Consider the following 14,507-nt stretch of genomic DNA (forward strand, 5'->3'; position numbering starts at 1 on the left):
ACAGCAGATCGACAGAGAGTCATAGAGGTGCAAACTGATGTAGTGGAGGCAACATACCATCTTCATCTGTCCGAATCAATACTGCTAAGCTCTCTGGGCCAGGTCCAACATCAGTGTGGGCAGTCACAGAGATCCGGTACTCAGTCCATTTTTCCAGCTGTTCCAAAAGGTATTGGGTACTGTCCGAGGATATTCCCAAAATTTCATGGGGCTTGACATCTTCTCCATCAATCCCAATGTACTTGATGGAGTATTCAGTGATAATGCCGTTCTGTTTTTCCACCGGTGGAGGTTTCCAACTTACCAAAATGCTAGTGGAGCTGGGGCTTGTGCAACTAATGTCTTGAGGAGGAGCTGATGGCTCTAATTTCAGTAGTGGGTTAAAGGAGCATTTGAGTGAAAGGATAGGAGTGATTGAAAAAAATGAACAAAAGAAAAAATAAAAATAAATAAAAGACAACCAAATGAAAAGAAAAAATAAACCAAAAAAAGTAGAAACTTAAAAAAGCAAAGCGTCAGATAATCATATGCACCTTGGCTTATTAATATGAGGAAACTGAAAATGAATAGACCAACTAAATGGTGAAAAAGGATGTAGGGGAAATACATGAAAATGAAACCTCGAAATAATATTACCTACCTGTAATTAAAATTCTTCTTGAAATAAAACAAAAACGTGACACTTCTATGACTCCTGATCTATCTTTATAATCATTGCAATTAGTGCAAGCTGTAATCTTTTAAATCACGTGACATGTATTTACTTACAAATTTGGATGTATCCCCTTCAAGTAGGTTTACTTTCTTTGAGAAAAATTCTCTTTTTACAGAACACCTAAAAACTTGCAATAATTGCTACAAATTTCTCCATAAATTGCCATTTTTGTAGCCTCCCCACTCTCATAAACAAAGTATTATTTTTTTAGTTTTTTTTTATAACTGAGTCTGCCTGGCACAAGTCAACCACAAATTGCGTTTAAATGGAAAGCATTTACTGAAACATTTATTGTAGCCAACATCCTAGAAGCATGCAGTCAATAGAAGATGTAGAAAGTCTTAGTGAAAGATTTACCTACCAGGAAAAAGTGACAGGCTTGTTGATTCTGACTGTAACTTGTACTTACCCTAGATCAGCTGCCAGTTTTATTTTTTTAACTTCTCTTGGAGACACCTTTGCTAGCAAAGAATTAAATCCTACCAGTAATGTAGGTAACTTCTATAGGAAAAAAAAAATCATCTATCCCCAAACAATGTGTCAAGAAAGCAGGTATTCATATTACAAAGAGAGTTCACAAGCTCAGCATATCAGAACGGTGAGAGATTCTGACTTTGTTTTGTCTCTTGTCACCAGCACCAATCTTCCAGAGCAAAAGTGCTCACCTTTACTGATTTGTACTTGAAGGAGTCTGTTAGCATATTTACCTTTTCTGGGCTCCAGAGCATTTAAGCATGTATGTCATTCCACTGCTTTCAGTGAGGCAGTTCAAATACTGAAAGTTAGGTATGCATTTATGTGCCTAAATGCACTTTGACTTAGTAAAGTCTATGTTTACTAACTGAGATCATTCAGAGCACCAAAAAATGAGCCATAGTTCAAATTCACTGGCAGAAGTAGTGAATGTGGACTCCTTTCCTATTTCTGCCTTCTCTCTTGTAAAGAAAACATAAATTTTGGGTGCAAGATCTTTATGGTGCCTTTTTTCCTTCTTTTTCTGTCTACTATTTTCTTCCCATTTCTTAAGGGAAAAAAGAAACAAATGGATTTCTGGTACTTATACTAGGCACATCAAACAAAATTAAAGCAACAGAGAAGGCCTAGGACCCCGCTGTGACCTATTGCATTTACACATGCATCTTTCAGTTCCCTACAGCTCTTGTACAGGCATCAATGGCTTTTTACTCAGTATGGTACACTGTTCTTCTGAAGGGAAAACAGGAGGGAATGTACCAGCATTTCAACTAACTAGAGGAGGTGGATGGGGGGACAGATGAGAATTATCACATTTAGGTTTTTTTTTTAGGCTAATTCAGTAATCAAGTATTCAAAACATGTTGGTCGCCTTCTACCATCAACTTGTGCAGGCAGTAAAATACAAGTAAAATGTCCCTTAAGGAACTTTTACGTAAAGAAATAAATCCCTGTAGCATCTTTCTCTGAAACCAAGATGAAAGGCAACAGCGTATTCTGGTGAATATTGCTGATAAACTCATAGAAGTTTATTAATTTTTAATCCATTATACTCTGAAAATGCAAAATAATGCATTTATGTAACTAAGGATAATCTGTAGGCTACTTGTGTAACCAGTTTTATTAATGCATCTACTTTCTGCATATACTTAAAATACACAGTTTTTGCAAAAAAGATTTTTCAATTTTTTTAGCAAATAACCAGGGTCTGCCTATTGAAATCAATTGGATTTTCCTACTATCTAAAGACATAAGGCTGAAAAAAGTATAACATATTCTTATACGCAAGAAGGGAAAAATGTCAATGTGCTTATATATGGAACATGCAACCTTGGGCCCTAGATGTTTATTTTGTATGCAAAGTCTAAGCAATCTTCACCCAATATAAAAGAAGAAGCATTCTAAATAGTTGAAATGGCTCCCAGAATAAATAAATATCTCCTTCAAATTATTGAATCTGGATTACTAAAATTAAAAGGCGCCTTGCCACTATCTCTAAAACTAGCCTTGTGTTATATAATTGTCTTTTATGCTTATTCTAAGTAAGTGCCTTAGAAATGCTTCAGAAGCACACTTAGCTTTGGTTAAAGGTCTGCAACACAGTATCTCCAGTCACACTAATTACTGTTAAAATATAACACTAACAAAGAATGATGGTGTAATCACATCTGCCATGACTGCAAATTAAAAAGAAAATTAAGAATTTTCTGTTTTGAATAGTATTACTTTAAGAAAAGGTCATTTAATTTAAAACAAATACAAACAGAATTGCACTAAGTTTTAAAATGACACAGTGTAATGCAAACTGTATGGAAAGCATAACTTATCAGGCAAGAGTAGCACTTCTGGATACCATCCTTGAATATGAGATTGTTTTAATTAAGTCTTAATTTAAATATTTTAAAATGTATATATAAAGCCCTGACAAATTTTTGCATCTCATTTGCAGGCAAATGTGATGAGTTTCATGACATTGTTTCCATAAGCACCCAGTGAGAAAACAATTTTTCTACTGGTGTAAAAAGTGACCAACCATCATAAAAAGCCTAGATTATATAAATCTAGCTTAAAATCAGAATTATTAGCTACTACAGAAGAACAGTTATGAGGAAATTCTTGGTACAGTCTGAAATAATCAACCTGACCCACTCTACAAATTTTTTGTACTTCAGGGAGATGCTGCAGGAACAACCTAATATTACAGGAAATCTGCAGACTGTGTAGGTGGAATTTTATGGGTGGAGGACTGTTATTAATGTACATCTACTGCATGATAAAACATTTTATCCTATTATAACATAAAATATTATTATGACAGCATAATATTGTCTCCTTAGATGCCAGTTTACAGAATTTTTTTCTGAAACTATGTAAGAGCCACTCATATTAAGTTGATCACAATACACATTTTAAGCATTCTGTTGCTGTATCAAGCACCACGAATGCTGTATTTTTATAATTTTGCCTTTTTCTCTGTTGCTACCTCTCTGGGCTACTGAGATTAAGCTCTTTGAGAAATACAAGACAACGGAATAAAACTAGCAAGGAAAGACACCTACTTGACTGCATGGTTCTTGCTGAGATTTCTGCTGTCGAAGCACCCAGGCCTTGAGGAGAACGTGCAGCTAGACGGAATAAGTACAAGCTGTTTGGCCTTAAGCCTTGCAGGCGATAAGATGTAGTAGGTTCAGTGGAAACCCGTTGCTAAAGGTAGGTAGTAAGAGAATGTCTTGATTAATATTCAGAGACTCTGAATTCCATGTGTTGCCTATAGAAGAAATGCTTTTATACTCTGATGATAACCCCATTGAGAAAAATTTAAATTCAAGAAAATAAATCAGAACAAAACCAAACTGAACCAAAACAAAAATGAATACATTACTTTTGATAAACACACATTAAGAAACAATATTTTTTAAAGTCAACAGATTAACGGGTGAAACTCCGAGCCAGAAATATTGTTTGACTGTTTGAGGAAGTAATCACTGTGTACAAAGTACAAAAGGTTTTTCAGACAATAACACATGAACAAAGCCTTACCTATAGTTACCTCTTATGACAGTGAACTACAAGGTTTTATAATGTGAGTAATCTTGGGTTTAACCTCGTAGTTAAACTTGTGTTCAAATTATTAAGAAGCAAATTCCTCCAAAGGGTAACTTATTAAGCAGGGGTCTGCATCCTATTTTGAGGTGAAATATGGATTTGGCCCTCTTCCACAAAATAAGCTTATGCATTCACAGTATATGTGTGAAGCCACCATAAACATAAGCTCAGTTGAAACATCAGCAATGAGTTGATGATGCAGGAGAAATCAATGAGGCTGACACTCTCCTGCTGCCTCTGAGACTGCTGGCTTCTTTCATCTGGGACACCTAGCAGCATCACATGGTTTCCATATCAGAAGAACAGTTTATTCTAAAGTCTACAGTAGTAACACCACAGAGGCCCTCAAACTGGAAATTCTTTAAGAAAATAATGGTACAGAAAAAGTCCATAGCAGGTTTTTATCTTTAGGAAAAAAATGTATTTTCTTCTCAAATATTACTGAAAGATTAGAGAAGCTTGAGAACTCTCTTACATGGTGGCAAAAAGAAAGAAAAATTCTCTGGGGCTGAAAACAGACTTCAAGGTCCAAGAATAAGTGCAAAAAATCTTAATGAGTCCATAACACGCCCCAAAACACTTCTGCTTCCAAACCTTTGTAGAGGAACAGGCTTGGAGAGACATGATCAATGTCTGAAACTTCTGCGGATGACTTGTTGTGAACAACAAAGTTCCACCGGCTGGTAACTTTCGACAGCATTTTCTGCTGTTTACACGCTCTCAGTCTACTGTTAGGCTGACTACTGGGTTTCACAAACTGTTAAACATAAAGGCATTTTTACTAAATAAAGTTACTAATCCATCAGTTCTAAAACATTGCAGCATTTTATGTCTGACTCATTAAAGAATATTTAAAAGATGCATAGTCTTTTCACTTACCTCCTCCCCATGCTCCCCATCTTTGTAAACCAGTTCATAGCTGGAAATGGTATCAGAGCGTGGAGGTGTCCAGGAAAGTAATATGCTCGTTTCAGACTCAGGTTCTGCTTTGAAGTTCAATGGCTGACCAGGCACTAAAGAAAAAGTTGAGCAGTGTTGCCAATTGTTTATTTGGCTAGTTCAACACTTACCTTTCAAAACTTTTAAACTATTATCTGAATATTTCACACAATATTACTTTATTGAACTTACTGAACTTAAACAAATTGATTAACTGTACTATGAAATAAATTAATCTAAGCTCAGAAAAAGAATAATGATATATTTAATTCACACATTACAAATTATTGAGGATTTAACATAAAGGCTTCATAGCGTACATAATGCACAGAGAACTGAAATGAAATTGGACAGAAGTCTGGTGACGAATACCGGCAATTTAATAATCGATGCATGAAATGGTGAATATATACATGTATATATGTGTGTGTATATGGGGAAATGCTAGTATTACATAAGATTGGCTGGAATAGTGAAGAAGAAAGTGTTAAAACCATTACATGCATTTCCAAATCTGAAAATGGTTTGCTCAGCTTATAAATAACTAAGATACTAAACACATCCTGCTCTTTAAGAAGACACCTAAATATTGAATGCTTTTGTAACCCGAAGAAGTTACAATCTACTGAAGACATCTTCAGTAATGTTCTCATTAAGTGACATATTTCTACCCCTTTAATGACTGGTATTTTTATCAATATAGCTGAATTCCAGTAACAACACTTTCTAACTGCAAGAACTAAAAATGAAACTTTGAGTTTAGTAGTCAAGAACATTCTCTGTTGTTACGTCTTGTGTTAACGGTCACAGAAATTATCCAGACTAAATGTTACCTCCACTTACTTCTGCAAATCTAAGGCAAATAATAAGGTTGACTGGGAAAAGACAGCAAAATATAACCCTGTCATTGGAATGTATACAATCATTTCAGCACCCAAGTTCTAAAACATTACTTTCAGTTAATAGTGCTTTTGATAAGACATGAAACAGTCTTCCACACCATTTATAGCTTTTCAGGAATAAAAAGTGGCATGCTTTTATTTTTTAAGAAAAAAATATGAGATGCACTTCTTAGCACATACTGAGAACAGGTGTGAAAAGTAGGATGTGACAATAATGATTATTTCACAATCATTTTTCAGGGTAGAATTTTATTACTGCATTACGAGTATGTTTCTTTTGTACAGTAAAAGACTTAAAAACACCCTGGACCAAACAGTAAAAGTAATTTGTGATTGCAATTCTTATCTTCCCCAGACTTCTACAGAATGTCACTCTGAGGATAACACTGAACACTGCCCTCCTGTATGCTGGTGCAGGTTTCATATCTAACCTTTAAACAGACAGGTAACCTGTCAACATGAGGTGCATATTTAAGCTCCTGTGTGGAGGTTGCTAGTCCCTACCATTCACTTATTTTTTTTTTTCAAAAACAGGACAAAATAGAAAAGGAAAGGTGTAGAAGGATGTTGCCTGTTTCTGAGTAATGAGTGAGCATGAACAGGAGACCAAAAGTCTCTTTACGGGAAAAAAAAAAGAATGGGAATAAACTATTTTTCTGAAAGATGTCTGGTGTAAAAGGGGACCACTTCCTGGGCACTGTAAAGGGCAAAAGGGAATAGATTACAAAGCACAGGGAGCAATTACAGAAAATATCAACACAGTATTTTTGACAGAAATACTTCTAATTTTATCCTTTTAAAATTGACTGGATTTGAAATTAAGAGGGAGAGAGTGGGATAACAGGGTAATTCCTAACTTTGAAACAGATTCTGAAATACCACTAGATCAAACTTTAACTTGCCAAATCTATAGCATAGTTGTATAAATGCATTTACTAGGTGAACGTTACAACTTTTTAGGTTAGCTGCTTCAAAACACTCCCAAGTAACAACTGGACAACAGCTACAGATTCGCCTCCTGTTGAATATGGCTTAAAGTAGATGTGGAGCCCCACTGCAGGCTTGCCAAAACTTAATAATAAAATCTGGAGTCCAGACAGCTATTTCACAGAATCACAGAATGTTAGGGGTTAGAAGGGACCTCTGGAGATCACCTAGTCCAACCCCCCCAGCCACAGCAGGTTCACCTACAGCAGGTTGCACAGGAATGTGTCCAGTTGAGTTTTGGATATCTCCAGAGAAGGAGACTCCACAATCTCTCTGGGAAGCTTGTTCCAGTGCTCTACCACCCCCAAAAGAAAGAAGTTCCTCCTCATGTTTAGATGGAACTTCCTATGACCAAGTTTGTGCCCGTTACCTCTTGTCCTGTCACTGGGCACCACTGAAAAAAGACTGGCCCCATCCTCTTGGCACCCACCCCTTAAATATTTATAAGCATTAATAAGATCCCCCCTCAGTCTTCTCTTCTCCAGACTAAAAAGACACAAATCCCTCAGCCTTTCCTCATAAGAAAGATGTTCCAGTCCCCTAATCATCTTTGTAGCCCTTTGCTGTACCCTCTCCAGGAGCTCCCTGTCCTTCTTGAACTGGGGAGCCCCGAACTGGACACAGCACTCCAGATGCAGCTTCAGCAGGGCAGAGTAGAGGGGGAAGATAACCTCCCTCCACCTGCTTGCCACACTCTTTTCTTGATTCACCCCAGGACGCCATTGGCCTTCTTGGCCCCAAGGGCACATTGCTGGCTCATGGTCACCCTGTTGTCCCCCAGGACTCCCAGGTCCCTTTCCACAGAGATGCTCTCCAGCAGGTCAGCCCCTAACCTGTACTGATGTGTGGGGTTATTCCACCCCAGGTGCAGTACTCTACCCTTGCCTTTGTTGAATTTCAAAAGGTTCCTCTCTGTCCAATTTGGAAGTGCTTATTTTGCTACAGGTTGTTCCAAATGTATCTCATGAAACTCAGGTGGGTACTTGGGTGTAGGTATTTTGTTTGCTTCATCTGACAAAAAGGTAAAAACTGGTAAAACTCGACCTGTGGAAAAAATTATTTGCTTTAATGTCTATCAAAGGATAGGGAAAAAATTATTTCAGCAAAGTAACTGAGCAGCATGTCTGGAGTTACAAAATCACCTTTGCCTGGTCATGGAAGGTCAAACAGCAGCTTATGTTATCTGTGCCATGCTATCCATCTTGTGTTTGACGCTCCTGTCAGTGATCTGGAGGAGGGGCGGAGGGCACACATTCCAGGTTTGCAGATGACATCAAGCTAGGGGGGGACCACTTGACATGCTAGAGGCCCAGGCTGCTGTTAAGAGGGAGCTGTAGAGGGGGGAGGAACAGGCCAATGTTTCCGCATGAAGTTTAGCAAACCCTGTCCTGGGAAGGCAAAGCCCTGCAGGGATGCAGGCTGGGGCTGATGGGGCCAGGGAGCAGCTCTGGGGGACAGCCCTGGGCCCTGGCAGGCAGCAAGCTGAGCCAGGGCCAGCTGTGAGCCCAGGTAGCAACAACCAGTCATGCCTGGGGTGCTGTGAACAGGAGATGGCCTGAGAGCCAGGGAAGGGAAGGAACTGTCCCCTCAGTGCCCATCAGACAACATCTGGGTACTGCATCTGGTTTTGGGCCTCAGCAATATGGCTCTGGTCTGGGGCCCTTGCCCTGTGACGAGAGACTGCAGGGCTGGAGCTGGTTCAGCTGGGAGAATGGATGGCTTCAGGGGCACCCAATAGCATCTCTGGCCTCGATGGGAGGGATGGACGAGATGCAGCCAGGCTCTTCACTGCGGTGTGTATCAGGAGCGTGAGAGGCAGTGGCACAAGCTGAAACATGAGAGGCTCAGGCTGGAGAGAAGGAGAAGCCGTTTCCCCACAACAACAGCCCAGTGGTGGAGCTGGGACTCAGGGAGGTTGGACTGTATCCACCCTTGGGGGGTTTTATGCCTCAACTGGGTGAAGCCCTGAGCAGCCCTGTCTGACCCCATGGCTGAGCTTGCTCTGGGCAGGGGCTGGGGCTGGAGATCTTCCCAGAAGATCACCCTGCCAGCCTGAATTGTCCTGTGATGCTATGATCTGTACTTAACATATGGATGCATGAATTGTAGAACACAGCCAGGCAGTAATAGTAAATGACCAGTCAAGTGACCCATATGAAGGCTGGCACCATCCGTTATGATAAATATGGCAGCAGATGGAGAACAAAGGGTATCGCCTGTCTCTCTGCATGTTTTAAGACCCTCATCCTCCAAGCATTCCTTTCAAAAAAACCCTTTATGGCCTTAGGTCTGCAATTCTCTATCATTTTATAAGACAAGCTGATGGTTAATTGGACTTTCCCAAATGTTGTTTGTCAAAATAACATCTTGCTGCAAAATCTAGTCTCCCCTCACGTTTTTAAAGCAGTTAGGCAACTCTGAAGCTGCAAACACTGACAGAAGAAAGAGGTGACAGGGAAATCTACATTGCTCCAAACAGATAGAGAAGACAGAGAAGAAAGAAAACAAAAAATAACAGTAATTAAACAAACTGTATTGCTGATAAACTCTGGTAGGGAACCCAAGGCTTTAGTCTTGTCTGAATGACTAGAGATGAATTATTGTTCAGAGTAATTCTGTCTACACTCTGTGTCTACATTGTAGCAATAGAATTTTCTTAAAATTATTTCAAGCTGCATTCTTCCATACTTAAGTCAGTGACAAAAGTAATGTGTGCACATTTCCAGCCCTCATCCACATATTTGCAAATATCAGAATTCTGGACTAGAAAAAAATCAGATTAAAACAAACAAAAAAATCCCATATCCATACCCTACTTTGAGTTCTAACCGAAAGAAAGACAGGGAGATTAAAGGCTAGAAAAATCACTGTGTGAGGGTAACACCCTCAATATCCGTCTAATCATGTTAGCATTTAAATGAAGTAAACTTAGAGACTGGGACACTTAACAGAAGTTAACTGTGCTTTGAGAGCATAAGTGTTACTCAAAAGCTGAAATATTCTTTCCTACTGAACCAGAAATGTTACTTAAGGGGAATTTTGTCACTTAAAAACCTCCTTGAACCCATCTCAGCTCCAATTTATTCTCCTTCCACCTGCTTCCACATTGCATCACAGTTGAGTTTCCAGCTGCATGCTCTCAACCCTTCCCTTGTGGGAGCCCATTTCCATGAAATTCTTCACTAGGAGATTAGTACTGTGGAGTTTCAGAGACATGAGATTCCCCCATTCATGTGTTCATGAAAAAATTTGAAATGTCTGGCAAAGTAGCTAGCTTGCTACAACACTGAACTGTATTCCCTTGCTACAAACTCCATTCCTCTTTTACAATAAGAACTCCAGAACCATTAACTGACTTCCCTGAAGCTAAGGCTCCGTTTATGTGTCCTGCAAGTCAAATACTTGACCTTCTCATTACTGTCCTTTTCCATATGTTCAAAAGATTAGCCTTTTATAACTGTAATAATCCGTAGTCCTCAAACCACTGCCAATCCATGTTTTAAAATTAACAGTATGTTTTACATTGTAAGTTCTCGTTTAAAGAAGCATATGTTTACATGTACACATTCATCTCCCAGCATATTTTTTTTCTCTCTTTCTTCAGTAACCCACTATGCAACAGATCTCATGTATCTCTCACTTTCCCCTCTTTCTACTTAAGCTCAGAATAAAAAAGGATTCTCTGAATTCCTTCAGTCGCTATCCTCTCTTTGCACATTAAAAACAAACCAAACCAAAACCAAAACCAAAACCAAAACCAAAACCAAACCCAAATCAAACCCAAACATTCAGTTTAAAGCTCAAGAGTTTTCCTGATACACACAGGTTTAAGTATGTTGCTCAGCAAGTATGTGTACTTCTGCCCAGTTTAAGCAAAGAAAGGAAAATACGAGAAGATACATCAGAAGTGTATCCTGGGCAGCTAAATGGAAACAAACCAACAGAGCTTTTGTTTTCTAGTGAAGTAAAGAAAAAGGACAAGATGTATCACACTAAAGCTTATACTGATATTTCTTTATTCTAAAATTCAGTGTTAGTAAGTCAATTCACCTAAATAATATACTGGTCCTGACTCCATACTCAGCAGAATCAAATCCTTTGACCCAGAATGCAGAATAAGGACTTTCTTAATTAAGTGTAGCTTTTAGAATTGATCTTCCTTTATTCAAAAGGCTCAGCTCTACAGCTGTTTTCTGATTACTTAATTTCTTAAAATGGTGTCTTTTTACAGTAAAGAAAACACTGCTGAAAACAACTGGGCTATAGAATATGGCTCTTGCTTAAAATGTTTAAGCAGAACACTCAAATACAAAACTGAACATAAAACAAGTTGAAAACATATATTGAGAATCCCTCCTGCACTGTTAATGTTGTAATAACTTCCTCAGATTGCAACAGTAATCAGAAACAGACAGGCACATTTAATGGCAACTTCTATAAAGGTTTTAATAAACAGAGCTTTTCTGAAGTGACCTCAGCAAGTAACTTGGGATGGTGCAGCTGAGCCTCAGTGCTCATTATTTCAATTGCTTCATCCTTCTTTGGGGAAACCACTGACAAAACGTTTGCTAAGCTAAAAGGTTTACAGATGTAAGTGAAAACACAGATGAGAAGATCATTTACTCTTCTTCTTTAAAAGCTTTTTGCACATGGATTCAAAAAGAAGTCAGATGTCAATATAAAAACTAGTCCCTGAAAAAGGTTACAATTGCCAAAATTAAACTGGTGTACATATTTACATTTGCATGTGCACACAGACACGTTTTAATGTACCACTAGAAGGTCTAAAGAAAGTGTAGCACAACACTTAGAAAGGTTCCAGGACAATACCTCAATTTCTGTCCTTTATTAAATGCATATTGGTAAAACACAGAAGTAAAAAGTGGATGAAACATAACTGTCTTCAGTTACACCTTAGAGATACATTTTTTAAGAATTTGCTGAATTCTTCAACAGAAAACCTTCCAGTACTAAAAAAATTCAAGTAGTATTTTATAATATTTCTAGGCAATCATTGACCTACAGTAATACTTCATACAGCTTTCTCTAAACTGCTAGACAAAGGGAGCTTTTATTTCTTATTGCTACAATAAAACACTTTCTGCAGTGTAGATCCACCATAGCTTCTCGCTTTTGATTTCATAAAAATTCTCTGCAATGTTTTTCACTATACTTGCTTGTCCTTTGCTAATAGAACTAATTCATGGACCTAAAGCTCCTGTACAAAACCAAAAAAACCTAACTGCAAACATAAAACAAGAAAACGGTGACCTTGTGGTATACACTTTGTAGGGGAAGGTTGGATTTGATTTATAAATTCAAAGTGTACAGAACAGCTTGCTTGAACATACACAAAAGTTTGTTGGTTTTTTAATGCTTTCATGCTTTATGTGTTTTCAGAACCCTACCGACTACTTGAATACACATGCAGTACACCTACATTTTAAATTTCCAAAATCCAGATTCACTAGAGTGATGTAGCATAAGGGAAACACACGCCACCTAAACAAAACCCACTAACACAGGTAACTCCTCTAAGAAAGCTCTGAAGAACTACTTCACATTTTTTGTGCACAGAGCACTGCCAAATAGGAGCTATAACATTTGGCCACCTCAAGGATGAAGGTCTCCCTGAGAGTTCAGTTAAACTTCAGTTAAACTTCTTGAGATTGATGAAAAAATAAATGAAAGTGTGAGGGGATAATTTCTGCTCTTCAGTGATAACTTGCACTGTGGAATTGAGAAAAGGTTATCTGCAAAAGCTGCCTGAATAAACTGGCTATCATTGAGAGAAAGTTTTTTCCAACATTTTAAAATCAAATTCTCTCTCTGCATGTATTTAATGTTTTTTCACAAATTCTGTTCATTGCTAGCTTACCTCCTGTTTGAGTGATGACTTGAATGTCACCAGAAAGTGGTCCATCCCCAACAGAAGTAAAAGCAAGAACCTTCACAGAGTATGTCTTCTGGGGTACCAGATTCCCAATAGTGGTAATATGGCTGTCAGCCACATTGTGCTTCATCCAGCTGTTGACATGTTGAGTAGGGTCCATGGTGTAATAAACTCTGTAACCTTGTATTTGTCCATTAGGTTCCTCAGGTTCTTCCCACTGTACCAAAATGGTGGTAGAGCTCAACATACGGGCCTGCACATTGCGTGGTGCACTTGAAGGTGCTTGCTCTGAAGTCCTTGTTGACACAGGCTCACTGGGTGGCCCTCGCCCAATGTTATTTACAGCAACTACCCGAAATTCATACTCTGAATATGGGCTTAGGCCAGCCACGCTATAACGTGTTGTGGCCACCCCATCAATTTCTTTATATGGCTCCTCCAAGTTTTTGGGTTTGTGTTGGATTATGTAGTAAGAAACTGGCTCAGGGTTTCCAGAATCCCAAGTCAATGTTATGCTTGTTGCTGTGCTTTCTGTCACCACAGGTGTTCCAGGAGGTTTGGGTAAGGCTAAAGATAAATGCCAAAAAATAGTTAGTAGTATGTAACAGGAGTCGTTAATTATTACAATAAGCAGCTTAAAGCCCAAAACAAACAAACAAACAACAACAACAAAAACAAAACAGGAAGATTGGAATGGAAAGAAGGTGTGATGTGTTCAGAGCAAGCTTTTGGCAATTACGATTTACTCCAGAAAGTCTTCAAGTTTTGTAGTGTACAGTTTATTTGATATAAATTGATACTGACTTTCGTAATGGATCCTGTAAATATATGCAGAAGAGGAATCTTATAGACAGACAATGCATCATTATAGTTTAATTTTCAGATATTTTTGGAACATCTAGTTTCCAGTTACTCATTGAACATGATACTTGGACACCCAGCAACTCTAAAAATCAAATTATGATATATTAACTTATTTATTAGTAGTATTGCTGTCTGAATCTGTATTTTGTCTTATGCCAGTGATTGGCTGGAGTATTTACCCTCCTGATTTAAGAGGGTAAGAGGCATTTGGTCCCTTTCAGTACAATATATTTGCTCAGAATATGGCAATGAATGAAAGAAAAGACTGAACTACGTCCAAATATACGTGCTTGGGATATACCTTTGACAGTTATCTGCGCTATTGCTTCTATAACACCAAGAGTAGACATAGCAACACAAGTATAGTTTGCAGACTGCCTGACATCATTAAGCTCAAGGACGTTCCTCCCTATTGGCATATCATCCTCAGGTGTCAAATCTTCTGCTCCTAGCATCCATTTCACATATGGCATTGGTGACCCCACCGCAACACACGTGATATTTACACTCCCGCCAGGCATGATCTCATGATTGGTGGGGGGGATAGAGAACCTCGGTGGGACCCGTCGAACTGGAACAAAACACAAAAAAAGGTAGTAACATATACAAAAAAAGAAACTGAGTCTTC

General features: G+C 38.4%; 1 protein-coding gene across 3 annotated transcripts in view; it reads right to left on the bottom strand.

The window, feature by feature from the left end:
* PTPRD (protein tyrosine phosphatase receptor type D) overlaps positions 1-14,507 on the bottom strand; it is a 284,032-nt gene that overhangs the window by 121,282 nt on the left and 148,243 nt on the right. For all 3 annotated transcript variants that reach the window (XM_059833662.1, XM_059833663.1, XM_059833664.1), the window contains 5 exons: positions 14,181-14,450; positions 13,001-13,582; positions 5,174-5,307; positions 3,748-3,892; positions 58-363 (listed from right to left, as the gene is read on the bottom strand). In XM_059833662.1, the coding sequence (XP_059689645.1) occupies positions 58-363; positions 3,748-3,892; positions 5,174-5,307; positions 13,001-13,582; positions 14,181-14,450 (1,437 nt within the window). The remainder of the gene's footprint in view (positions 1-57; positions 364-3,747; positions 3,893-5,173; positions 5,308-13,000; positions 13,583-14,180; positions 14,451-14,507) is intronic.

This window comes from Gavia stellata, chromosome Z (genome assembly GCF_030936135.1).
Source record: "Gavia stellata isolate bGavSte3 chromosome Z, bGavSte3.hap2, whole genome shotgun sequence".
Lineage (NCBI taxonomy): Eukaryota > Metazoa > Chordata > Aves > Gaviiformes > Gaviidae > Gavia > Gavia stellata.